This window comes from Aptenodytes patagonicus, chromosome 3, assembly GCF_965638725.1.
Source record: "Aptenodytes patagonicus chromosome 3, bAptPat1.pri.cur, whole genome shotgun sequence".
Classification (NCBI taxonomy): Eukaryota; Metazoa; Chordata; class Aves; order Sphenisciformes; family Spheniscidae; genus Aptenodytes; species Aptenodytes patagonicus.
Window position 1 is genome coordinate 67,617,683 of NC_134951.1, and position 27,990 is coordinate 67,645,672.

The 27,990-nt window shown below is 42.7% G+C and overlaps 1 protein-coding gene across 3 annotated transcripts; it reads right to left on the minus strand.

Annotated features, from left to right (window-relative positions):
- Positions 1–964: 964 nt before the first annotated feature.
- On the minus strand, positions 965–27,990 carry IL20RA (interleukin 20 receptor subunit alpha). Of its 3 annotated transcripts, none has more exons than XM_076333688.1 (7): positions 27,891–27,990; positions 13,056–13,185; positions 11,015–11,193; positions 10,181–10,356; positions 8,391–8,535; positions 7,705–7,844; positions 965–2,412 (listed from the first exon to the last, which is right to left on the minus strand). In XM_076333688.1, exons 1-7 carry the CDS (start codon positions 27,976–27,978, stop codon positions 1,474–1,476), a joined length of 1,797 nt encoding a protein of 598 aa, XP_076189803.1. In that variant the 5' UTR covers positions 27,979–27,990; the 3' UTR covers positions 965–1,473. The 3 variants fall into 3 exon arrangements, with proteins under 3 accessions (XP_076189803.1, XP_076189804.1, XP_076189805.1); XM_076333689.1 differs by having other exon boundaries at positions 13,056–13,154; positions 27,891–27,934; XM_076333690.1 differs by lacking the exons at positions 7,705–7,844; positions 8,391–8,535.

The window sequence follows — 27,990 nt, forward strand, 5'->3', positions numbered from 1 at the left end:
GTATTTAGGTATAACATTGCTACATGAGCTATATCTTTATTATGAAAACAGTTGAGGACATTTTTTATGTCAGATAAGGAGTCATCAGCATGAAATATTTTACTGTCATTTCAGGTTTTGAAGTCTATGACTATAACTGAAATATTTCAGAGGATGAATAGTCACAGAAAATGCCAAGGTCATGCAACAAAAACATTACCTGAGAGAAAAGATACTGGTAAAGATCTTCCTTCAAAAATACACCTAGCCATCTACCTAGTTTGGACGGTACAATTTTTAAACATCATAGAAAAGTTTTTTTTCTTTTTTTTTTTCCTTCTCCTCTTCAAAACCAAACAAATCATTACTGTGATTTTTTTGTGGTGTTAAAAAAAAAGGTCCATTAAGTAGAAAAGTGACAGATAGGCTTTGAAAAGAAAAGTATCACCTGCCCTAGTAATTTCTAGAATATCCTGTAATTTTACTATCCTAAATAAATATCACATGACATGGAGAAAAAGTGAACTTGTATCAGAAGTCCTGGTCAGGACATCAGATAAGAAAAGAAAGCCCACAGGTACACTCTCTGGGTCTGCCATGGCAAGTGGGATGTGTCTGAAGCAGCAGCGGTGTGTCTGGGGCAGACTGCTCCGCCCGAGCTAGTCACAGCAGCCTGCTGTTAAAGTCATCGGAGAGGAACAGACGCTTGCGGAACATGAGTCATACAGACGCCGTACTGCGAGTGTCTAAGGCTGAGTGAGACACGGTCCGTCCAGTAAGGTTATAGGCGTTTCACCGAATCCCTCTGTGCCACATTTTCCCCCAGTTTAAAATAAGACTAATGCTTGCTTTCTTCTCCCTTATGTCTGTTGAGCCTATAGGCACACCTGCTAAAAGAATTGTTGCTGGCTGCATCTGCGCAGCACAGTATGGATGGGACCCCCGACCTCAGACAAGTCTTTCAAGAGAAATACTAAGAACTTCATTAAGTAGAAGAATGTTTATAAAACAGCAACAAAATATATACTGGAATGCCTTTAACTTCCACAAAAGTCAGCTCAAACCACTACATGTAGCAGGAGTGAGACCTAGAAAAGACTGCATTGTGTCAAGATACATGAAATAGCCCAGCAAAATGTCATATTGTTGCTTTTTATTTGCTAAAAATAACTGCTTTCAAACGCCAATAATTTGTTTTGGTAGGAATTATAATGTGAAAATCCTAACAGCATCCTCTGTAAAAATATATATATTTTTTGAAAGTAGAGAATGTCATAACCATCACATTTTACCCGAGGGATTTATGATGGGAGTTGAAATCATTTATATCACGTCTGGAAACTGTTATAAATAACATATAATGAATAAGTTGTTCAACTGTGATGGTTCCAAAAACTTCAATACATTAAGATGTGTTTGCTCCACTGAGTCCATCGCTCTCTTTGGCAAAGGAAACAAGATTTTGCATTTTAGAATATTTTAGAAAATTACTGTTCAGTCTTCCAATTCTACATGCAGTCCCCATTGTTCCTTGAATTGCAGGAGATACATTTCTTGGTCCTCTGATGATTCATCAGATACCTCTTTCTCATACAGTCTGGACAAAATTCCCTCTTTGTCAGGATCATCACACTTGAATACTCCTTCACACACCTGATTTTCAACACTGGACAAGGTAGGAATATACAGTCTTCCAGTGTGAGGATCCCAATCTACTAATATGGTCTGTTCACCATCTTTCTCCGTGAGGCCCTGTGCTATTTTTTCCAGCTGAGGATAGGATGTCTGCCCAGATTTTTCAGTACCCAAGTCCACCAAGTTGATATGGGTCTCACCCGGCAATTCATCTGCTGCATCAACCATCTTCAAATTAAGTTCCTCTGTTTTCTGTCCCAAACAAGGATCTGCTGCCCTCACCTCTAGTTGGGGGCAATATGGCTGTCCTGTTTTCATATTAACCAAGTCCCCCAAAGCAATCTGTGGCTCACCTAGGAGTCCCCTGGGGGCAGAGGTCTTATCTTTCAAACTGAGGTCTTCTAGTTTCTGACCAGGACTGAAGTCTTCAGCCCTTACATCATATTCGTACTCTACAGTCTCTGCACTTTTCTGTCTCAAAGTATTCTTTGTTCCAGTCTGGCCATATGATGGCCAGTTCCCAGTTTGGTCCCCTTCCACTAAAATATCCTCTTCGTGTGAAAACTCTTCATGTGAAATATCAAGCAAGTGTTTTGTTTCCAGCACTTCTTTTGAAGGCAAATTCTTCCCTTCGGTGCCATTGTAAACAGAATAATAACGGGGACTTTTCCTTTCTGATAGATGATTGGATTCCTGAGATGGCTTGCACTCATCCACATTAACAGTGATAATGTTGACCACTATTTTTTCACATGGTATGAAAACCCCTTCCTTGCATTTGTCAGTGTAGTGCCATACCTGAAAAGCAAAAAAATATTTTTATTTGAGCGAAGTATAGTAAAAATACCGTCTTGCTGCTTGCACGCAGTATGAGAAACAAACAGGATGAACCGGAAGTGTGGGTCAGCTCCCAGAGCTATGATGTCATTGGTATTAGTGAGACTTGGCGGAAAGAGTCCCACGATTGGAGTGCTGGGATGGAGGGCTACAGGCTATTCAGGAGGGATAGGCAGGGCAGGCGAAGTGGAGGTGTCATGCTGTACGTAAGGGAGAGGTTTGATTGTACAGCCCTTACAGTTAGTGGTGGAGATGTGGTGGAGAGCCTCTGGGTAAGGATTAGGGGAATGGAAAACAAAGGAGATGTTGTAGTGGGTGTCTACTACTGATCTCCCAGCCAGGATGTAAGCACTGATGAGTTATTCTATAGGCAATTAGGAGAAATTTCAGGATTGGTAGCCCTTGTCCTTATGGGAGATTTCAACTTCCCAGACATCAACTGGGAATAACATACTGCTGTGACAAGGAGGTCTTGGAAATACTTGAAGTTTGTAGGAGATAACTTCTTGTCACAGGTGCTCAGTGAGCCAACTAGGAAAGATGCCCTCCTAGACTTGCTATTTGTGAATAGAGGACTCATGGGGGATGTGATGGTAGGTGGCTGTCTTGGCGACAGTGATCATGAAATAGTTGAGTTTAAAATTTTCAGTGTAATGAGAAAAAAGGACAGCAGAGTTGCTACCATGGACTTCAGGAGAGCAACCTTTAAGCTATTCAGGGAGCTATTTAGCAGAGTACCCTGTGAATCTGCTTTTGAGGGCTTAGGAGTCCACTAGTGCTGGTCAGTCTTTAAGAACCACCTTTTAGAAGCACAAGAACAGGCAATCCCACGGTGTCGTAAGTCAAGCAAGCAGGGCAGAAGACCAGCTTGGCTGAACAGGGAACTCCTCGTGGAGGTCAGGAGGAAAAAGAAATTGTATGATCTCTGGAAGCGAGGTCAGGCTTCACAGGAAGATGAGAGAGTCATGGTTCGCATATGCAGGGAGAAGACACAAAAGGCCAAAGCTGAACTAGAGTTGAAACTGGCCAGTGTTGTTTCAGATAACAATTAGGGATTTTTAAGGTATGTTAATAGCAAGAGGAGGTCTGAAGAAAACATTGGACTGATACTTGCTGAAGATGGTCATCTGACTAAGTGGGATGAAGAAAAAGCAGAGGCATTCAATGCGTTTTTCACTTCAGTCTTTAATAATACTGATAGACCTTGGGCTGCGCGGTCCCCCAAGTTGGAGGGCCATGAGTGTGGAAACAGTGACTTTCCATTTGTGGATGCTGAAATTGTAAGGGACCAGTGCTGAAGGAGGTAGCAGATGTTATGGCAGGACCCCTCTCGATCATCTACCAAAGGTCTTGGGAGTCTGGGGAGGTCCCTGCTGACTGGAAGCTAGCCAGCGTTATTTCAATTTACAAGAAAGGCATGAGGGAAGACCCAGGGAACTACAGACCTGTTAGTCTAACCTCAGTACCTGGAAAAATTATGGAGACGATTATACTGGGTACTACTGAAAGGCGTTTAAAGAATAATGCAATCATCAGGCACAGTCAACATGGGTCCACAAAGGGAAAAGTCCTGTTTAATTTAATATCCTTCTATGATAAGGTCACCTGCCTAGTGAATGAAAGGAAGGTGGCAGATGTTGTTTTTCTGGATTTTAGCAAGGCTTTTGATACTGTCCCTGACAGCATTCTTCTGGACAAGTTGTCCAACTGTGGGATGAGCGGGTTCACAGTGTGCTGGGTGAAGAACTGGCTGAATGGCAGGGCTCAAAGGATTGTAGTGAATGGGGCTACATCTGGCTGGCAACAGGTCACCAGCGGTGTTCCTCAGGGCTCAATTCTAGGGCCAGTTCTGTTCAATATATTTATCAGCTATCTGGATGCAGGAGTTGATAGCAAACCATTTGCAAGTTTGCTGATCATAGCAAACTGGGAGGTGCTGTTGACTCTCTTGAGGGACAAGAGGCCTTCCAGAGGGATCTAGATAAATTGAAGCACTGGGTAATGATTATTTAACAAGTTGAAATGCTGGATTCTGCACCTAGGATGGAGTAATGCCAGGCATAAGTATAAATTCGGCTGGAGAGCAGCCCTGCAGAATGGGATCTGGGGGTGCTGGTCGACAGCAGGCTCAGTATGAGTCAGCAGTGTGCCCTGGCAGCCAAGAGGGGCAAACTGCATCCTGGGGTGCATCAAACACAGTATAACCAGCCGGTCAAAAGAGGTGATTATCCCGCTGTATTCAGTGTTGGTGTGGCCTCACCTTGAATACTGTGTACAGTTCTGGGCCCCACAATTTATGAAGGATGTGAAGGTCCTTGAATGTGTCCAGAGGAGGGCAACAAAGCTGGTGAAAGGGCTGGAAGGAATGTCCTATAAGGAGCAGCTAAGGACTTTGGGCTTGTCTAAAAGGAGGCTGAGGGGCGACCTCATTGCCCTCTACAGCTTCCTGAGGAGGGGACGTGGAGAGGGAGGTGCTGATCTCTTCTCCTTGGTATCCAGCGATAGACACGTGGGAATGGTTCAAAGCTGCACCAGGGGAGGTTTAGACTGGACATCAGGAAGCACATCTTTAACGGGAGGGTGGTCAAACACTGGAACAGGCTTCCTAGAGACGTGGTCGATGCCCCAGGCCTATCAGTGTTTAAGAGGCATTTGGACAGTGCCCTTAATAACATGCTTTAACTTGGTCAGCCCTGAATTGGTCAGGCAGTTGGACTAGATGATCATTGTAGGTCACTTCCAACTGAAATAGTCTATTCTATTCTACTGTTACAGGTTTTTAAAATATAAGGCTAGGCTAGACCTTATTAGGATTCAATATGTCAATTTAGGGAAGAAGGATGTTCATCATATAAACCTCCAGAAGTGTTAATATGCTCCACTTCTTTAATTCTATCCGAAGTAAAACTATATTATGACCAGCTCTAATTTCCCTTTTCTCATCTTCTCCATGTCAAAGTAACGGTTAGAACAATTCTGTCAAATTCTGGTTTTGTTTCCACCAGCACAAACTCAAGTGACTTTGGAGAAAACATCAGAGTTGTCCTCGGGTCACAGATTACAGAATCTATTCCACTCCTTTTAACTGGTGAAGAGGAAGTGCAGTCAAAACCACACCCCACAAGCAGTCTCATGTACCATGTTAAGGTATAGCTTACAGAGAATTAAATAATATCAGGTTTCCTTTCAGAGAGGAAGCTATACATAAGGTTGAAGTGCAGTGTATGGAGCCTGCATTGTGCAGTCTCTCACAGACTGCTTTTGTGACTCTATGATAAATCATCTAGTTAAACAATAGGAATCTTTCTGAAATGAGTACTATTTCTAACAGAAATAAATACTGTATGAGCAGTCGGTAAGGGGAAGTGCAATAGAAGAACCACCAGAAGCTGCACATCAGTGTTTTCAAGCTTGAATGGAAGACTAAGACCACTAATCTATGTACCGGCTAGTCTGAAAGCTCGCCCAGGTCAGAAGTGCTGGACCAAAACAAACTGCTTATTCCGATTCCCCCTGACCACATGGAGTGCCTATGTGGAATAGTCTGTAGGTTGGGAAAAGCAGTAAGCCTCATTAAAATACCAAGTCTATATTTATTTGTTACCTTAACATGAACTGAACCCAGAGTTGGAGAAATAAAATTAAAGCTTTCAAGGTGGTCATAAAAAAGTGCAATGGACATTAAAAAACCCCCAACATATAAATAATACATTTATAAATAAGAAGAGACTCCTGGAGTTGGAGTTTAGTCTGCTGTTGAGTGGGCATTTTTCACTAAGTAGCTCTTTATATTCTCTGACTGTAAAGAGCCCTGTCCTGCTAGCTCTCCAAGGGAGACCAAGCTATCTACCCCTACCATGCCCTGCGTCCCAGGATAAAGAATAAAGAACAAGAGAGATGGAGAAAGACTTTTTACCAGGGCCTGTAGTGACAAGGGACAATGGTTTTAAATTGAAAGAGGGTAGATTTAGATTGGACATAAGGAAGAAACTCTTTACTATGAGGGTGGTGAAGCACCGAAACAGGTGGCCCAGAGAAGTTGTGGGTGCCCCTCATTCCAAGTGTTCAAAGTCAGGTTGGATGGGGCTTTGAGCAACCTGATCTAGTGAGAGACGTCCCTGTCCATGGCAAGGTAGTTGGACTAGATGTTCTTTGAAGGTCCCTTCCAACCCAAACCACTCTGTGATTCCACGATTCTGTGATAAAGCTGGTGCCTCATCAGGTGCAGGAAGTGTGTCTGTGCACATCTGAACACACTGCAGCAGTAGCTGCTCTACTCCTTCTGAACCCTTCATGAAGCATTCAGTCCCCCTGTGAACATTTCTCCTATCACCTCTACGCTGCTCTAGATTTCTTCAGAAAGATCAGCATGTTGAAACCAACTCCTCTATACCTCCCATGTCATGTAGATTGGATTAACATCAAAGTGTTCATTCATTATTGTAATTGCATGTTTATGGTTGAGCAACTTGTTTAGAGATAGCTGTGAGAAAGCTCTGCTGGGCTTATCAGCTGGAAACCAGTAGTGTTTCTTACACTTTACGTGTTCTTTCTAAAAATAAACAAACTTCACAGCTCTAAGAAACTTGCAAACATTTTTACGTAGGAAGTATATTTGGGCTGTCTAAATAACAGAATGCCTTTGTTGGTACATTTCTGGGTGTTAGTAAACAGTGCAGTATTTGAAAGTATTCTTGAAATCCAGATTAAATTATCTGTATGATGTACATGTGCTAAATCCTTCACAATCACAATTAAATGGTAAAATGTAATACCCAGCAATAGTCCAAGAAAACATCATGGGGTTTCTGCACTGCCCAGTATCTTCTCTTCTTATTTCTGATTTCAACCAATTAATAACTTTTGTTCACCGAATCTCTACTGTGCTTCTTCCTAGATAAATTCAGGGAGTGCTGACTTCCTAACAGAACTTGCCTCGGTGCACCTCAGACCTTGCTTATAGCAATGACTCTTCCCAAACAAACAGCTCCATCCTGGTCCTCATTAGCTCTGGTCACTTTTTCAGATCTGGTCATCTTTTTAGACACAGTTGCTAACTTGAGTTATTACTCTGTTTTTCTTGCATTTATTAACCCTCAATGTGATGTGATGTTCTTGATCTGAGTGGCAACTAGAGCTTTTATTTGCAGCTAGCCATGGTTTCCTACCAGCCGACTCAAAGCCCCAGAAAATGCACAGCTCTGCTGTGAGCGCCAAGGCTGGCAGCGTCATCCAGCAACAAAGAACACTTACCAGGTTTGTTGGATGTTTCTGTTTGCTGACGTGAATATACCTGTGCACACAATAGCATGTCATTGAAATAAAAAGGACAGCCAGCATGATAGGCAGAACATATCCAAATACGATTGTTATAGTCTCATCTGCCATTTTATCTGTTAACAAAACAAAAGTTTTCATTGTGCTGAGCAACTTTTTAATGTATTCAGATAGCAATGTGCATTCACCACGTTGCTTTTTGGATATGGGATGTAAATGGTTTTAGATAAGCAAGGAATCTGCAGGAAATTTTAAAAAATGACATTTGAGCTACAGGACAAAATTTTATTATTATCTAAATTACAAATTAAATTCTAAAAAGAAGTAACAACCCCTCCCTCAGGTTCTCCTGTTGCTAACCTCAGACTGACCCAGCTCTGCCACTCCCAAACCTCATTCAAGGAGAAAAAATATTCTCCATTCACTAAGACTCAAAGAATGCAGAACCTTTTCTTCAGAGGTACTGTCGTACCTTCCAGTCAGTAGATCCCAGATATATTTTATTAAAAGTAAAGATTTTTTCATCAGTACAAATGCACAGAGAGGGGAGAAACAATGCTAGCTTTTCACTCTCAGAATGGATACATAAAAAACTTGAACTCAGTCACCATGACTTTTTCTAACTTGCATCTTCTTTTTGTAATTTGCCAGCTTACACATACCTTTCAAAGTAGCAATGCAATATTCTTTGGAGAACCCACTGTGCAAAAGTGGTGTGGTGACATATATCTGTGCGCTGACACAATAAGCTGTTCCAGGTTCTAACCATGGCACAACCAAGGTGTTGTTGCTGACGGAGAAGAACCACTGGAAGACATAAAAAAAAAAAGGTGTGTTTTTTCCCCTTTACCTCCTCACTTACAGAAAAGTAAAGATCTTACGTACAAAATGTGTCACAAGCACACAAATTTTCTAGAAAGAATAATGATACTGTAAGAACTGCCAGCTGCATCCTTTTTTTCCAAATGCAATCAAAACTCAAGTTATTTATTAGGTCACATCCTCTCTGATTTATCTTCCGTTCAATCATTCTTCTACCACTACTGAACAATTTCATGCTTTATATGAAGTAGGACTGTGTGCCACCACTAGCCCACATTCTCATGCTGATGTTGCAACAGAGTGAAAGCATCACTCCAGCCCTGTCCTGACACATAGGCCAATGAAAGGCACACGGTACAGTTCCACAAGATCTTTCAAATTGGGATGTTCTGGTAAAGATAGGAGCCTTAGAATAATGGGTGTTATGTAGATCTTGGAGTTCAAGGTAAAGTAATTGCTCTATGATGTCAAGCATCTTTATTAAAAAAACAACCAACCAACCAAAACCAAAAAAACTTTTGTATACCTCTAATTGCTAATCTCGGCATTTTAATATCCCCTTTGACAGAAGGCAACCTTTTTTGCTGTAAAGTTTCTGTCTCTTTTCAGGAAATTCAGAGATCTGCCAGACAGAGATTGTGCCTGGAGCATGGGAACAGAAGAATTAATGTTTTTGTAACTGATCACTGAACTCTTCCTCATCTACTGTGCTTATGCTGGGAGCTACTACTTGCTAATGAAATGTAAATCTGCAGAGACAGATGAATGAAGATCTTCAGATGTGGTGGTGTCCTGGCAAAGGATGCACTTTGTCACGATATATTGCGAGTATTGCCAGTAGACTGACTGGCTGAGGAGCAGCTCCGCCGAAGAGGACTAGGGACAGGCAGCAAGCTGAACGTAAGCCAGCAACATGCCCTTGCAGAAAAGGAGGCAACGCAGCATCCTGGGCTGTGTTAACAGGAGAATAGGCAGCAGATGGAGGGGAGGGATTATCCCCCTCCACTCAGCGCTCATCAGACCACATAGAGAATACTGTGTCCAGTTTTGTTCCCCTGATACAGAAAAGACTAACAAACTGGAGTAGATTTAGTAGAGGATCATCAAGATGGCTGGGGCTGGAGCACTGCCCTGTGAGGAGAGGCTGAGGAACTGGAGCTTGTTCCACCTGGGAAAGAAGAGATGGCTTCAGGGGGACCTAACAGCAGCACCCAGGATGACCCAGGGAGGTCATCAAGAAGATGGAGCCAGGCTCTTCACAGCGCTGAATGGTGGGAGGATGAGAGACTATGGACGTAAGTTTAAAAAGGGAGGCTCAGACTGGATATAAAGAAACACTTTTTCCCCCAAGAGGACAGTCAAGCAGTGGAACAGGTTGTGCAGTCTCAATCCTTGGAGGTTTTCAGGATGCAACTGGACAAACCCTGAGCAACCTGGTCTGAGCTCACAACCAATCCTGCTTTGAACAGGACTTTGGACTAGAGACCTCCTGAGCTCCCTTCCAACCTGAGTGATCCTACAATTCCTATAAGGTTGTGAATCCTATTTCGATTCTTGCTGTTATGGACAAAGGACGTTTCAGGAAGCACAGATTTAACCGGTGCAGTTCTACGGCCTCGTCAAAGCTTACCCGCTTCTTTGTTTTTTTGTTGAGGACAGACACGTTGTATTGCAGGCCAGGATACACTTGAAGCAGAGATATGGATTCTCCCTCAGGACTTCTCTTCCACTTCTCAGGAGCAGTCAGAATGATTGAAATAGATTTCTCAGTAGAAGATACACTTACCATGGGTGGATCAATTTTAGCTGGAAAAATGAACATGTACAAAAAGCAGTCAAATGCAGCAGAGGCACACTGATTTGACCATGCAGTTTCTTAAAGTGGATGATATTAAATTTTTGTAATGTTTTGGGGAGCCTAAGTAGGACTTCAAACAATTCATTTATATTGGTAGAAAATTATTTTATCAGACAACTAAGAGGATCTTTACAGTGAGAAGGTGAATACTGACTTGGAATTTTGCCTAAGAATTCCTGTGCCTTCGCAGGATAAACAACCTTGAAACTCAATTTCCTAAAACAAGCTAAATTACCAGTATGTTCTCAGATTATCTGGCACAGATAAGAGATATTGTGCTCTAAAGTATGATTACTGCTTGGTTTAATAGAGCCTTTTCAAAATCAGAGTCCTTTATACTGTGAATGTGCCACAGCTTTTATTTGCCTTGAGTAAAGCTTTACCATAGCATAAAAGAGTATTCAGTATATATAACACACATATATCCAAATTCTAATATGATTATTTCAATTACTTCTGCCAAAAGCATAAATGTGAAACAACTGCAAAAAAATCTAACCTCATGTTAAAATTAAAATATCATACGCTATGAAGGCACATGCAGTCTGAGCACACAGTATTAATCAAGGCCATTGAACATCTGGCTGTGTGATTAGCTTTCCTTACTGTCTGTAAGAGGGTTGAATCGTGTGGTCTCCGTCCAGTTAGAGCACATCCCACTTAGGAAGGCTTTAACGCTCGCGTAGTATTGTTCTTCGTAGTCAGAGGTCTCACTGGAGAGGTCACACCATGTTCTGTTGATATTCCTGCATTCTGGCTTTCTAATCCATTTGCCAACCCCATACCTATATTGAAAAAGAAAGAGAAAGGAGCTGTACAAAAGCTATTGCCGTGGCATTAGTCAGCTGATAATATAACACAGAAACTGGTATTACGGCTGATAAAACAGTTTGCTTGTTTTGCAGAAATCTGCAATTTCAAGGAATTCCCAACTTCAGCTGAGGTAAAACACAAGATTTCCACAGGTTTTAATGAAAAATAAATCAGAGTAGGCCCTATCCAGAAGAGGCCATATGGAACTAACTGGGATGCTACTGATACCAATCTAAGTCCAGTTTTGCTTACACAGACCAGAGATCTCTCAACTTCAGTCCCCACAGCTTTAGTTTAAACTCTAAGCACAGGATAACAGAGTCAGGATAACTATTTATATAGAGACAAAGAGTTCTGTCAGAATGGTCAGTGGCTCATCCTGGTGTACGGAGACAGATGATGCTCAGGGTCTCCAAGATGAGCGGACAGAAGACTACTCTGCTGACTTCTTTTTCTTGTTTAAAAGAAAGACTCCATTGGAATATAATGAACTTCAAAACCCTTCTAGTTGAAAAAGGGGCATATACATGCCACCAACCATGCCTCAGTACTGACCAACTCGTATAAATTAGTCGAAATCAAGGTTTCCTTGGAAAATTCCTGCCTGGATTTGCTCAGAAGCTCCTGCTCCTCCAATTCACATTATGCTGAAGAGAATTCCCCTTTGGCTGCTAATTAGTAAGGGCATGTGGCAGCTTCTACACGACTGCAGGACAGTATCACTCACCAGCACTTTCCACCTAGCTCAAGGCCTTGCTCTCCTAGGCAGGTAGAAGCACATCGGAGTATTTTTGTCTTCAGTGTGAGAGACTGCCATACCTATGACTACAGACTCTTCCGTGGACCAGCTGACCCTGCAGAGTCAGCATAGCTAGTGCTTTCTGAGGATTTTACCTGCTACACAATTATTGTTCATTCCATAGTTACTGCGCGCTCTCCCCTTTTCTAGGAGGTGGACTACGTCGCTCCTCTGTTAGCACAGCGAGCAAGATCTGGGCCAAAGAGGTTGCAGTCCCTGACTGTAGAAGCAACTCCTTGCTTTTTTTAGTAGCCAGTATAAGTTACAGAAAGCTTCTGGAGATCTAAATTTGGTTTAGTGTCATGAAAAAATTACTAGGCTGAGGGAAGTGTTCATATTAGACTGGGAGCATCACATCATCCATGACTACAGTGCTATGCCTATTTATAAGCTAAACTTCCAGCACTGTCCTGCGGAATGACCCAGTGCTCTCTCGGTGGGAATAAAGGAAATGGATTCTGGTCCTCACTTAAATTTCTTGATATCCTACAAAGGTGCAGACCTTGAAAATAGAAGGACCTGATTCCAATCACGTTACTTGGTTTTCTACAGTATTTGACAACTTCAGTGGATTTTCTCCTAGACTAGAGAGGTCTGCGGGATCAGAAGAAATCTGTGGGAGTTGGGTCTGCTAGAAAAGACCAACAAAACACTGGGTGCTGTTAATATTCTATTAAATACTACATCTCCAGATCCATTTAAATGTGTACAGAAGGCTAATGTGTACAGATGCCAATCCACAGCACAGTCCTTCTTCGTCCTTCTGTCTCATTTCTCAGGAATGCCCCTGAAAGTTTCCACGTTGCATCCTACACTTCTTTAATAGGATGAAAGTCTTATAAATTTTTTAACTGGATCTGAAGTAAGCAGTACCAGAAGTAAAAGTTAAAAATCATATTGCTTAAGTCTAACCCACATTTTAATTCTTCTTTCTTTACTTTTTAGCAGCCCTATCTTGCATAAAGATTTTTTAAATTATTATTTAAAATGCTAAAATAAAAGTCAGTGGGGGATAAAATAAACAAGCCAACTTACACTGAATACTTCACCTTGTAGAGTACTCCATCTCCTATGCCTTCTGGTGCTGACCAGTGAAGGACATTCTTCATGTTTATAGATTCAAAATGGACATTCCTAGGGTTGGGCAAAGAACAATACAACTCTCCTGAGAAAGAAAATAAGAAAGGAACAACATAGACTAAGAATCTGCAAATACATATGCTTCCAAGTTAACCAAAAAAGATACTTATTTTTAAGTAAGCCATGAAATTCTACATACTGCCTTTCTTGTCATTAAAAGCACCAGGTTGTTGGCCATGGAAATTCAGTTTTTTCAAACGTGTCCCTAGCTAGTGCAGTCCCAGACTCCATCTGTATGAATGTGTTTTTTCTCTAACAAAAATGGCTTAGCCATTTATGACAGACATTGGCATGGAAATGTCCAGGGACTGGAAGCTAAAGCTAGAAAAGTTCAGCCTAGAAGAGACATGCGTTTTTAAAATTGTAAAGGTATTTGAATATCAGAACAATTTAACACAGGAAATTGTAAAAAATATCCTTGATGCTTCAGTAGAATTCTTCTTGTAGCTGAGCGGACTTATAAAAATCAAACCAGGTATTTTCAAAAAGACATGTGGAGTCTACTGCAAACACAGCTTTACAAACAGAAGTATGACTTCACCCTGAAGAATCAGTCTGGACGATCATAATAGCCCCAGCGTCATTTAATCTACCACGTTGATTCTCCAGAAAGTCAAAAGTGAACACCTACTGTTAGGTCACTCATCTAAATTGCTGTTCACTGCACCAGCTTTTGAAACGAATAAGCAAGGAAATCTGGGGCTCTTAAGAGCCCAGTTTCACGTCTTCCTAATACACACTCCTAATCTAATAAATTTAATGGAGATGTTCACATTGCTAAATTGCTTGCAAAACGGAGGCCCGTGGGCCCAGGGGCAGAATCCCAAGCTCCAAGTTGTGACTCAATCCGCAGCACCTCCTGCCATGAGAGCTGCGCCCATGGGAGCAACCCCGAGACCAGCACTGAAGTTGCAGCTGCTGGGAAGGACCTTCTCATTGCGAGTGGCCACGAGGGCATAATGGGGAAGAGAAAAAGTGAATCTGTGGTTCTTCAGGACTTTTCAAAACCCTTTAAGCTCTTCCTCCAAGGATGCAATTCTAGTTCTTAAGATAAGAAAAAGGACAAAGAAAGGGGGAAATAAAGCATATTAACACAAACAGCGGGAACCTGTCTGAATTAATAGTCCTTGACCTTTGTTACTTCCTTAAGCAGACCTTAAGGGTTTTTTGTAGTATATTTCACTATTACTAGAGTAATAGTGTTCATCCTCCTGTATATGTAACATATAGTTGCTTTTGTAAGTAAAAGTCACCACCATTTTCCTGATTAACTTGCTGACTTCTAGCTGTCTTTGAGCCAAACAGTAAAAGCTTTTCTCTTCAATACATTTATTAAAACAATCTCCTTGCAATTCTGTAGAGACCAATTACTTTAAACCGTCTCGGTGGAAACTCTGGGATTTCTAAGCCTCCAGATGTATGTTAATGTTCAAAACAAACTCCGGTATATGCCTGCATCTGTATCTTCACATAAAGCTGCTTATGGAGGGTATTTCTAATGTTGGTCTCTTTTATCTCTAGCAGTTAGCTAGAGTCCAGTGGCTTTCAAATTTTTTCTAGTCGGAGAACAAGTTTCATCAGGTATAGTCCTTAGGGAAAGCTTATTTATTTACAAAAAGTATGTAGACAGTCCCATTTCCTTGAACACTTGGACACAGAAATGCCCAGTGACAGTCATCTTGCAAAAGCTCAAACTATAGACACAGTTATAATGAAATAAAAAAAGTTTCAGGATGCCAGGGGATGTGAAAGCAGCAGAAAGAGACCTCCAGGAATCTGCATTTGCTTCCAAGTGGGAGATACAGAACCTAGAAAATAAAAGGTTTTGATTTCCCCCGAAATAAATGTCCTCTGGAACGGCTTTAGGTGAAACTGATCCAGATGTAAAGATGAAGCTGCCCAAGAGAGCAAAGAAAACAGCCTAAAATTTGCAACATCTGTTCAGTAAAATAGAGAAGCTCCCAAACCACTAATGTGTATGCTACTAAGACCAAACCAAAACCAGCATTACATGGACTACGAGAAATCATCCATGCATCAAGTTTCATTCTTTGTACCACATCCCAGCACTAAAATGTATGCGACTTCGGGAAACACATCAACTGCATAATCAACAACCGGGAATAAGAGATTTAAAAAAAAAACCAAACCCAAAAAAACCCAAACCAGAAGTCACTTAATCCTGCCCAAGCCCTGAGAAAGGCAACCAGGCAATCCATGTAGAAAGGGAGGGAGGAACTGAGGCACAAACAAACTTTCTGCTGCAATTCCCAAGTAGGAGGAAATACAACGTCGGTATTTTCTTAGATTGCTGGGAATCAAAGCCATAAAAGGCTTCTCATTAAAAAACAATGAGGAAAAGCTAAAAAGCCCAACAAGGAGATATTTAACATTAAAACAGTCTGGAGGAGAATACAGTATATACTGCACGGTCCAAAAACCTCCGGAGGAAAGATTAAAAAATTCTAGCCCTTAAACAGCAGCAGATGAGGAGGAGATTTGTCTCTGGTAACTTGGGCTCTGAGAGAGGCATCTACTTTGCAGTGGCCATAAAGAGCAGAGGAAGACAAACTCTTCCATAGGTTGGTTCATCTCTCTAGTTAGGATGGACCAGACTGGGTGCATCTCTCTCCCTCCAGTGGAGATGGAGGTCAAGCCTATCAGCCTTGATATCTGCTTCTTTGGCAGCTAAACTTATCAGAGATGCACCTTGTCCAGGGAGGAGTGGCGGGGAACACTGTAAGTCTTTACACAAGACGGATAATCTATCCTCCATGTCCACCATGAACAAGGAGGAAAAGGAACGGAGTTCAGTTTCACAAGAAAGGAGGCACTGGGAGTAACACCTTGCGGGAAGAGGAGCGACACGTGAGGATGGGTCACCTGGGAGGGCTGCTGGATGTTTCCAAGGGCAGATTAGAGAAACATCTGCCAGAAATGACACTAATTTAGCTGATTCTGCTGAGGGGTAGTGGGACGGACTGGGTCATCTCTTAAGGTCACTGCCAGCCCCATTTTGATAGGCCTTCTTATACTATCTGATAAATCTGGCTTTGGACTGTTAAATTTGGCAGTGGTTCTGCTGAATCAGCTACAGGACAGCTAAAAAAGTCCCTAACAGCTCACTTTTCACACCTTTTTTCTTTAAAAGTTTTTAAAATGTGTACTGCTTCTCAGGCTAATCCATAGTCACCGAATTGAACTGGCCGGAGGCAGCCAGCTCATCACAGACAAGGGAAATTACTTCCATTGCTTTTCTGAATAGTTTTTGTTTGCCTGTACCTTTCAACATTTGTCCATCTTTGCATAAAAACATTTATATTCCTCGAGCACATTTTAAAGTAGTAAGAGTTGTGCATTCATCTGTTACATTAAAATATTTTTAAACTAGTAACATGCAAAGGCATTTTTTTGTCTTTTTTTTTTTTTTTTTTAATTCCCTTCCTCCCAGTGTGGTTTCTGCTGTGGTAAATGAAGTTTCAAAACAGAAACACTGACTGCAGCAGACGAGCCAATCTCAGCAGGCAGAACCCACAGACTGTATCTTTACAAGATCTAAAGCATTACAACACTGCCGGCGTGCTCCTACCTGCCCCCAGCTCAGTGTGATTTGGAAGGCAGAGGGACCGAGACCGTTAACTTTCCATTTGCTGCAAAAGCACAGATTTGGTTTCTATTTCTGGTCTTGCCCCTTCAGTAAAGGCTTCTGTTCGCCCTTTCAACAATCATGCAAGTTGTTTATTCCTCAGTTCTGCATCTGTAAAACAAGAATAAAACTACCATACTCCCCTATTTCTCCAGGAAGAGTTAATAAACTCCTTCACGTCTATTCGACGCTCAATAGTATCAGGAGGCATGCGTAGAAAATAGATCATATGTAGAGCTTGTATGTTCCATGGTTATCAGTCAGGAAAGGACTCAAGTATGTGCATCAGCTGCTTATTTCAGTATCTTGTCTTTTAACACAATATATCCAGTTACATTCTGATTTTATTTCCGTTAACTGGGATTAATGGCATGGGTGTCACACAGAGTATTTTCAGTTTGTACTGGCCTATGTGAGAGCAGAAATCAGGTCTAGTCTGTCTCATCGATAGTCTGCAACGGCTGTCATCACTTCCCAGTATAACCAAGTCACTTTATTTATTTCTTGCATGGAAAAACCTGGAGCCCTTATTACTGTCTTTGGAAACGCTGTAAATCAAACCTTGAGTAATATCGTTCTTTACATCTTCATGACTCTGCACACCTGAACTGGAAAGAAAGTAGTAATATAGGCTTGCAAACTTCACCACCACAATGAAAAGCCAAGTCCTGATCTTAGAATAAGCTATTGTGAGACTCTCCAAAATAGACATGACTTAGCCCGAAAACACCTTCACATGTGAGCGAAAAAACCCACTGACGTCAGTGAGATTATTCACATGAGCAAAAGACTGCATGGCAGGTGCCTCATCTTCTCTTTGTGAAAGTGTCTGCTGGGTTTAAAAACGTGGTCAGTTTTAACTGTGTAGAGCTCCCTGCCAGGTATGTGCTTTGCTGGAGTCGGTACTATGCAAAACTTAGTTTCCCTTATCTATCTATCTGTCTACCCACACATGCATACACACACATGTACACAAATACAAATATAAACACACATAATTTCCAGTGTGCCAGTGGAGGCACCGCTGCCTAACTCAGTGACAAACAGCTGTGTCTAATCTCAACGCTACAGAACAAATACAGCTGCAACTACCTGTGCCCTCTCGGTATGAACAGATTTGTTAACTTTTCACTTGTGTTAGGTAACCTAGCAGCTGCAAAGCATAAAAATACACAAATACAGAAAAATATAGCTTTTTTTCTTCTGTACACTGGCTATAGTTCTGGGGTGGGGAGAAGGCAGGGGACCCACTGAAAGCTGACCTGTTGGCACAGAAATGCCTCCTGTGTAAGTACTGCTGTTGACTGCACCGCTCTCAAGCAGAGCGATCATCTGCTGTATTTTACTGTGGCATGGTTACAAGGGTGCAAACACCAAATTATCCAATAAAATAAAACCACAAAGAAGGTCACAGGGCTTCTCTAGACAACTGGAAGATATAATATAAGACACTGAGTGATGTGGAAAGCATTAAGACAAAAGGCGAGCCTTACTGCAACACAGCTTTTCCCAATAGCCACAGCAGGAAAACCCAGGGACTCCTCTCCCGTACAATTGTCTCAGAATTTAAACGAGGAACTCCTTTTCTGACAACGACAGAGACTTGGCTTCAATTACTCTTGTATTTTCTTATATGAAAGTGGCGCTTGGGAGCACCTCTGATGGAAGCGGCTCCTTTGTGCCGGGCACCGAATTTACGGGCAACCCTGCAGGTACTCCCTGTGCCTCAGCAAATTGCAGGTGCCACTTCAAGGCCACAGATCTAATCTATGCTCACACACCTCGGCGAGAGGGCAGCCTCTCAAACAGGCTGAGACCCTGATTCACCTTTTTGCAGCGGGAGCTTACACCCACCAGTGAAGCATCAAGCAATTTAGGAGCAATCTAGGACACCAAACATTTGCTTCTGGCAATGCTGTAAGCCACTGCTTACAGTCTTTCTGTTCAGCTTTGGGTGACTTCCACCAAACTCCTGTGAAATCTTGCTTGCTCCTTCTATGATGCTGCCGCTCTTCATTTTTTAAGGAATTTTTGCTCTCTTTTCTTCCTCCAGCTCATCTGCTCCAATGTTATGTTGTTCTCAGTGAAAAATATTCCCCCAAACGCATGCCTAAGCATAACATAAAAATGGTCATACTCAGTCAGAACAAATGTCCATGTAGCATCGTGTTTTGTGGCACTCGCTAGCAGAGGGTTGGGGCTGTCTTTTCTGGCACATCTGCAGCCTCAAGCAAGCTGGCACTGGCCATGCAGGAATGCGAGAGAGTACACCAAGTGGTAAACAGGGGAACCGAGCCAAAATTGGAGATCAGAAGTTAGAGAGGAAGGGAAAGCCAGCAAAGCCAGGAATACACGTTAGCAAATGTCATTACCTGCTATTAGTCATCTTAGCAACAATTTAAACAAATGAGTTAACTTTTTTTAAATTAAGTGGGCTTGAAAGTTTTTCTCTGTGCTGATTCTTTTATACTCCAACTCAACAAGCTGGATAACGAGGAGGAGGAGTCGTCATTACAGCCTAGCTGCCTTCCTGCTGGTGGGTTGCTGGAGCTCTGGGACCACCGGGTATGAAGCCGGGCTAGCGAAACCCTTTGACTCGAGCAGCGCTGGTGGGAATGTGGGGAGGAGCACGGAGGTGATTTCCTGTTCAAGTCATAACAGCGCTCAAGTGCTAACCACAAAGCACACTCTTGCCCTCCCAGAACAGGAGCCCGTCACTCCCTGTTCAGAAGGGGCACCAGGGAGAGGGGAGAGACAGACGGGGACAGAAATGGAGTTGTAAGGCTAAATCTAAACCAGGTGGTGGAGCAGACAGCAAAGAGTGAGAGAAGAGGTGGGGAAACATGAGAGAAGGACAAGACTGGGGTTTGTTTTTGAAGAAATAGGCAGGCTGCCATTGGAAACAGGTGAACCCCTGGAGGTCATTTGGGGAAAGAGTACAAGTGGAAATACAGCCCAAAGAATAGGAGGGATGCAGAAGGGGGACTGAAGCTGCGGCTTGCCCTGACATGCCCTCCTCCTCCGTGTGAAGCCTTGCATTTATTTATCCAAACCATGTCCTAACTCATAAAAACACCCCTACAAAGAGTATTGGTCAAAGAACATTTCAGACTCAGTCCAGAAAGACCCAACTTCAGAAAGGAGGAGAAACTCTTCCCAGTCCATCGAAAGCTTGCTAGGAGACAGCTGGAGAGGGCCATGGCAGCTGACATCCATTCCCTTTTGCTAACTTGTATGACAGAAACGAAATAAACTGAATTTTCTTCCCACTGTGTTGAAGGTTTGCAAGTGCAAGAGTGAAGCTCGTACTACCCAACCATGCCCTGCTGCAGAAACCTTTCCTTGATACACTCCAACAGGAGAAAGTTATTGTAGATATGTTTTCTATTAAATCTGAGTGTTCAATACTGGCCTGAAGCAAGGTGAGTGAAATTCAAATGTGCTTGCCTGAAATTACTTACAGCCTGTCCAAGGCTTTCAGAGTCATAACCCATCTGAGGTGTTTTGCGTTCGGGTTTAGTTTTTTTTACATTACCAAACTGAATGAGTTTTTGTTAAGTTTGGAATGCAAAAACATTTTTTGTCAAAAAGAAATAAATTAATTTTAAAAGCCCACTGTTGACACAATTTCATGAGACAATAGCTGCTTTTTAAAACAGATGCTTTGAAGTTATATAAAATATTAAAAATAGCCCAACTGTCCAACGTTTAATTTTGAGGATTTTCTTTTGTCCCTAGAACATGTTTAGCATTACCAATTTATTACTACTTAGATCAACGACAATCCTACAGCCAAGAAAATGAAAGCTTAATTAGAATACCTCTGACATCTTACATTTGTTTTTCAAAATACCCAAGGGTTAAGTAAGCTTTCTGCTTGAAATACTGTAAAAATTATGCTGTGTGACAGTTATCAGCCGAATCCTGATACACCACATTTTGGAACACTCCTAATCCATCCTTACCTAAAATATCTATTTTTTACACATAAACTGAGCAAAAATTAGTTTTGGCTTTCATCATTTAGTGCTGGCTAATATCTATTAGGCAAGAACAGTCCAGTTGGAACTGACAGCATTATTGCCTAACAGGTGTTGCTCCTTGCTCTCTGACCTACTGACGGCTTGTCTAGAGAAGGGATTTTGCTTTTCTTGGAGCCCAAATTTATTTAATTAGTGAAATCCCCTCTTCTGAATCCACATTTTCCCTTGGGCAGGAGATTGAGTGTGGTGTCAATGGAGGATGAGCACTTGCCTTCATTTCTGAGGGAAAGGCAATCCTCAAAAGATGCAAGTCAAACACCACCTTCTGCATCCGAGATCTGAGAAGAAGGACCAACACTCCTAGCAAGCTTGCACTGCCTCATCTCTCGCAGGCAATCAGCCTGCTGGGGTCACACAGCCACCCCCGTCTGAACGACCATAAGCGGCCTATTTCCACGCCCCAGCCAATGCTTGCAAACGGCAAGAGGCAATTTCAAGTTCACCCCATGAACAGCCAGCACGGCTCTAGGTTGATCTCTTGCACGGTGCTGGAGACCAGCTGGCAATACCCCAGCAGACGTGAGGCAGCCTGCTGAGCATGTCTGCTACTCGAAGCACTCGCGGAATTATTTTTCCCTCTTGTGCCCCACATTTACGCTTCTCCCTACAGATGATCAAGGACATAAGTGCCTTTGGGAAGCAACTGCCGGTAGAGAACTCACAAGAAATGAAGGTTTCTTGGGGTACCCACCCATTTCTGTTGGTCTCCTGTCAGGTGCGGGCTGGTGTGTTTTGAGGCACCATATGACTGTTCAGAGTGTCCCACAGTAATTTCAGATGTGAACAAGTCAGTATCTAATTATAGGTATAGTAGTACTTTTACTATCTTTCCTGTACTCAACAAGCTCTTTTTGTAAAAACCACCAGTCATGATTTTTAGACTCATTTACCTGCCCATAGATTTAAAGTGATTTTGCTGTACAGAGGAAGTTATTCAGCATAATCATCTGCGTCTTTTACACGTAAGTTACGGAAGACTACCTCAGAAATGGCATTAAAGGTGGTAACATGCACAGCTGGATCCAAGGGACAGTGCGGTGTCGCTGGCATTCAAGGGAACAGCCAACACACTGTGATGAGTTCAGGAGGAGCCTGACCATTGCCTGGGCTGATGGAGAAGCTAGCGCTCGGTCATCTCTGAGCTACTGCAAGTTAATTTAGACTCAGAGAGGTCTATTTCTGTGTCTGTCTGCCACCTTCTTACAGTGGGAAAAAGCCCTGTCAGCAATTACATGTGCCTCAGTCAGTTTTCAGTGCTTCTGAGCCACATCCTGTACTTCACTATTTTGACTACAGTACCCCCTAAGAGCAGGATATTGATGTGCTTTCAGAAAAGACAAGGAAAGCCAAGAGAAGTGAAGTCTTGTGAAAGCAGACGCAATAATAAATACTAGCTCAACTGCTCCCTCCAGCCTTTAAGAAACCAGTAGGAAATAAATTAACCCCTTTCATCTAAGAGCTGTAATACCCACTCGTGTGTGGTTTTATGCACAGAGTGTGATTAAGCTCAAACGCATAAATCTTGGTAACAGCATATAAGATCCTTGCACTTCCTGAAGCAACAGTCGTCTTCTCTTACTTCTCTTTGGACACATTCCTGTTCCCATCACGGAAATGGGAGTGGAAAATGGAAGGCTGAAAAACAGCTAAGCTATCAGGTGAAATTTAACTCAAGGTGCTGGGGTATAAAGAAGGGAAGAAGGAACTACAGTCTTCCTCCTGTCCCCTTATTGAGCTTAAAATACTCTTGCAGTAGCCAGGCAGACAGGAAGTCATCTGTTTTCCATGAGAAAGAGAGATAGTTTATTTCATCTCTTCATATGTAAACTATCTCATACCTCCAGTCCTACAACTTGTTTCCATTTCTTTCTGATTTATCTAGTTTTACTGTACTTTTCAAGATAGGACGAGCAGTGCATAAAAACCTGCAAGTTACTGGTACACCAAGTATAAAGCACAAGCAGATCTGTACATCTTTTAAACACAGGTCTCTAATAAAACCTCATTTTTGTCTAGAGATGGGCCTGGCTTCCAGAATTCAGGCTCTAACAAAGCTAAGCTTCTTAAAATACGGGAGCTCTTGTTTGGCTCATAAAGGGTGATTTTTCTCTCTCTTAGCTATTAATCCTGTAGTTGTAGATAATCAACACCAGTTCTTGGAGAGAAATCAATCAGCAGAAATCAATCTGTACAAGCCACAACTATAAAAACAAACATAAACTGGAACCACAGACACACAAATGACTTGAGTAATCCTAACCACTTGCTTCTCTTGGAATTAAGACTATAAAGGCCACTAGAGAACAACAGCCACGGAAGGATAAGGTTATCAGCTAGGATGGTGAACCTGAATGTTCGCACGGGGAACTGCAATGCACATCTAAGTTTTGGACTTTAATCACAAATGCCAACGGCGTTCGAAGTTTCTCTATAGAATGCACTACCTCCTTTGACCATTTCCATTCCTAATTAGCAGGCAATAAGAATTTGTCAAGTTGTGGAAATCATAAGCAAAGCCAACCACCAGGGCACAGATCACAGCACTGTCTGAAACAGCCTGGCATGAGACTGGACGTTGGAGATGAGAAGATAAGGATGAGCCTTTCGACTATAAGAACGTGACACTCCTTCATATTCTGTAGTTCTCCTTATGCCAATATCCCTTTTTATTTATTACTGTGTTACATTTATTCTTCTCTCCTTCACGCTGGCAGAGAGCCAGGAAATATCACACAAAAACACAAGCTCAGCCCTCCCATATACATCCACTCTTATTACTGAAGCTTAATGCCCTCTCCAGTAAACACACAGATTATCACCACCACAAATGCAGTTCAGTCCTGTTGAGTATATAGACATATACTAGATAATACAAAATACTACATGCACAAAATTGTCAAGTTTTCTGAGGGTTCAAAAATCATTACATTTTACAATATTTTTCCCCACTGCTTTTCTCATCTCTACTGTTGCATGAACATATTTCTTCTTCTTCTTTGAATCGTTTAGCTAACCAAAGAAGACAATTTTCTGTGAGTTCTTACTGCATTTGGGTAATGTACAGCCATCACTTCAAGTGCAATCTATAAACTTCCCAAGACATAGACATCACAGAGTAAATCCACAGGGCGATTAGCCTATTTATTACGTGCACATTGCATGCCTTATATATGAAATAGTCTGACATTTCAGTACGGTATTTAATACTTTAGCTAATACTGGCTGTGTCAATGCAACAGATCAGCCTGTTCTCAGATCCAAAATGTACCTAAACCACCTTGCGTCAATACCTAAATATTAAATACCACAGCACTGTTCAACTTGGAGCCAAGCATTTCACTTCTGTCCTTCACAACTTATGACTGGTGCTCAAAGACCGTGTATTCACGCAGGAATAAAAGCAGTTGTTCAGGCTTTGTTTCTATCAAAATAAGCCGAGCAAGTCGCTTCTGCTGTCCCAGTTTTCGGGGGCAGTGAATTGCAAACAGCAGTCTCTCTGCTCCTCTCAAATCCAGGAGCAGCATCCACACAGGGACTTTAAGTTTTTAAAGCACTGCGTGTATGCTGACATCAGGAAGCCTTCTCAAGGATTCACTGTGGGTATGCAAGAAGGAAAGGATGTGGATTATTAGCACTGGAATATTGCCTGCCTTCTGGATGGTTTTAACATGATAAAATACGTCTGGGCATCAATGTGGTCCCTGAACTCCAGCTCAATGGCTTAACTGCAGAGACCATACCGTGACGCCTTTTATCGTTTTATTCTGCGTTTCCCAGAACAACATCTTGATCAAAAGGGACGTTTTGTACATTTCAGTGCTCTAGTAACTGTGAAAGAAAACATACTGACATTTGCTTAAAGGGAGGCCTGAAGCTGCTTCTCAAAATGTAGATCTATTTATCAGTAAAAATATGATAAAGTGGAAGATGAAAGACAAGTAAATTAAATCAGACCAAGCAACTTAAGCAACTATTAGAAAACATTAAAAGGGGGAAGCTTTCAAGGTCCCATCATAAGAAACGTAGTTGGTACAGCCACATACCGACTCCAGTGGGATCTAAGGCTACGTCTAGGTTAGTGAGTAATGCAACCCAATATGAGCAGGTCTGTTACATGAAAATGTTGGTATTGAGAAAATCTTGTCTACACTATACACATTTCAGGTTTTTTTCTTTTTAGCATTGGACTAGCTCTACTTGCATTAGATATGATGATGGAGCACATCTTCCAGGGCAGCTTCATCCAGAAGAAACCCAGTTCCAAGACCACGTCACAATACAGACAAAAGCACAGTAAGTGAAATGATTGAGAGATGTGATTCAAAATCACATGCCGCACCTGAACAAAAATAGTAAGCATGCCTTAAATATATCAAAAAGCTTCTATTTTTGCAGTACGGCACTCAGGCTCATTTCCCTTTCCTCAGAATAAGTATATATTGTAGTATCTGTTGCATTCTTTTTTTCTGTATAGATCTACATGACAGAGACTGGACTCTACAGGCTAGAAATTTAAAGGTTTCTCTAATTTCAGAATAATGAGGTTAGGGAAATCTCCACTAGGGGCATGGGGAAGGATTTAAGATGGAGCTTGATAAATTAATAGATTAAGATTCTACTACTTCCAAAATTCAGGATGTACCTTCCTATCCTTTTGAGTTGCGTGCAAAAATTGCTAAACTCTCTCATGTGGTAAAGAAGAACATGCTACATTTCTTGATCCTGTTGATTAAACAATGAATTTTCCATTTTTTCCCATTTGCTTTTCCATTTTGCATTTTCTGTGCTTTTTCATTTGTTCTAGCGTACAGATTTTTAAACAGTGAGTGAAACACCAACTTACAAAAATCCCACTGGAGTGCAGTGGCAAGTAAAATTTTTGTCCTGTGCAAAACCAGGTAATGCTCAGATAGCCTGTAAGAATAAGATTGTACCCACTAACACACCACGGTGAAAACGAAAGGTGTTTTGCAAAGGTCCAACTATAAGTTAGTATTTAAATGCTGCTAACACAGAGTTCAGAAAGGAACTCAACAAGAGAACCCAAAGGGACAGGCACAGCACAGATCCCGTAAGATGCAAGAGCTCGAGTCGGTGAAGTCCTGCTGTAAAACTGATTTCCATGGCACTTGGGCTCCTGTACAGTCCGTTCCTATTCCAGCACCAGATCGAGCCCTCAGGACAACTGCAGTATTTTCAGGACTGCATCTGCTTGCAGCTGGCAACCCAGGTTGCTTCTGTTGGAAGAAAGGACCCAAAAGAGACTCCTCTACCTATCACTTCACTTTGGAGAACTGCTATGACAGTTCTGCACCTCATATAATTTTTTCCATTATTAGCAAAATACTAATAGGTGGAATTAAAACAGCTTTTACTGTCTCACACTGAAGAGGTGAAAATGGAAGCTCTAAGCCCTTAGTGAAAGGCACAGCTCTCCCTTCCGTGTTGGTATTGCTGTCAACAAAAACCTGAAATTATGTCCAGCTAAAACCTCAGGAATGTGCAAAAAGATTCCCTTCTCCCTTGAACAACCGTTAGACAAAACCAACATAACTCCCTCGATATTTTTCTAAACCTTCTTTGGAAGCAAAACCAGTATTAATCAAATTTTAATTTTTTTTTTTAAAGGGCAACTGAATGCCAGTTAGACAGATTTTCCAAAACACTTGCACTGATGCTCAGCGGACTTAAATAAGATGAAAACGACATGGTCAGTTACCTAAAAAGAAGCTGGCATTGGTAGCTCTGAAAGCCACTCAAAATCACTGACGCGTAACGGAGGAGTTTGTCAAAAGAGTTAACCGAGACACAGTACTTAGTGCTAGTCAAGAGCATTCAGGATATGAAGAACAGTCCTTACTACCATCTGGCTCTCACAGGACCTGGAAGTTTTGCTGTAGATTTAAATGGGAGCAGAATCTGTCCTTACGTAGTTTTGGAAGCAACATTTGCAGCGGAGAACAAGAGCACGAAGACAGAGCAGGTTTCTCAGAAGATCTGCTAATCTCTGCAATGCCTTGCCCAGTTTCATACTTGAGGGATATAAAAAAAGAAATCGTGTGTGATGCTTGTAACAGCAGCGGGGGACCCACCGTGCGCACACATTCAACAGCTACGGTTTACGAGCTCGTTCCCACTTGGTAACATCATTGCTCATGCCCTAGACTGTTTGCTATTAGAGCTGCTCCCACAGCCCACTCCAGCTGCCACCTTTTCTGCTCCCTCTGTCTCCTTGTGCTTGGACGTGTGGCTGTCACCGGAGGAGTGCTCTGGTCTACAGGTGGGAGAAGGGAACCGGAGTCACTCAGGACACTGGCACAGGAGCTGAATATCTCTGCCAAAAACCCATCCTGCCTTTTGTTTTAATCTGTCTCTTGACTGCTCAGGTAGGACTCCTGGGTTTGGCAACTGTCAAGCACAAAGGGAGAACATACAAACACCAAAGGTATTTGGGGAATTACCCTGATGCGTATAACAAGGACCATGTCAAGAGCACGCTATCAACTATTTACTTACAGCTGAAAGTAAATTAACGTACAGCTTGTAAAACCTAATTCCAGCATAACTATGGAGAAAAGAAAAAGATGAAGCAACGTTACAGAAATACCCAGTCCTCTTCTTCCAGTTAAGTGCCGGAGGCCAGAAACACGAACATTAAATAAAGGCACTGCTGTCTGACACGCACGGCACACAGCGCCCCAGCCCTGGCCCGACCGGCGGCGGCACAAGCCGCCTCCCAGGCCGGCTGCGCGGGCTCCGGCCGGCCGCAGGCAGAGGGAGCGCGGCACGGCGCGGCACGGCACGGCACGGCACGGCGCGGCGCGGCGAGCCCGCGGGACCGGGCCAGCTCTGCCTGCCCCGGCCGGCCGGCGTGCCAGGATAACCGAGCGCGGAGACGCCGCCGGGGACCCGCGGCGCGGCGGGCCCGGCTCCCACCCCCGGCCCGGGGAGGGTTGCGCATCCCCCGCGGGGCCGGGGACGCCCCGCAGGAGCGGGCGGCGGGACCAGCGGGCGGCGGGGGCGAGCAGCGCCGCCACCTACCTGTGTGCGCCGCGGGGGGCGGCGGCAGGAGCAGCGGCAGCAGCAGCAGCAGCCAGGCCGCCCCCCGCCGCGGCTGGCCGGCGCCCATGGGGGCTCACAT

What these genes read in the sequence shown, in the direction of transcription:
- IL20RA (XM_076333688.1), bottom strand. Translation starts at nt 27,978, where the DNA reads ATGGGCGCCGGCCAGCCGCGGCGGGGGGCGGCCTGGCTGCTGCTGCTG. An exon ending in TACAAGGTGAAGTATTCAGT is followed by an intron (nt 11,194 to 13,055) that starts GTAAGTTGGCTT and finishes TTTTCAATATAG; the next exon opens with GTATGGGGTTGGCAAATGGA. An exon ending in AGAAACATCCAACAAACCTG is followed by an intron (nt 2,413 to 7,704) that starts GTAAGTGTTCTT and finishes TTTGCTTTTCAG; the next exon opens with GTATGGCACTACACTGACAA.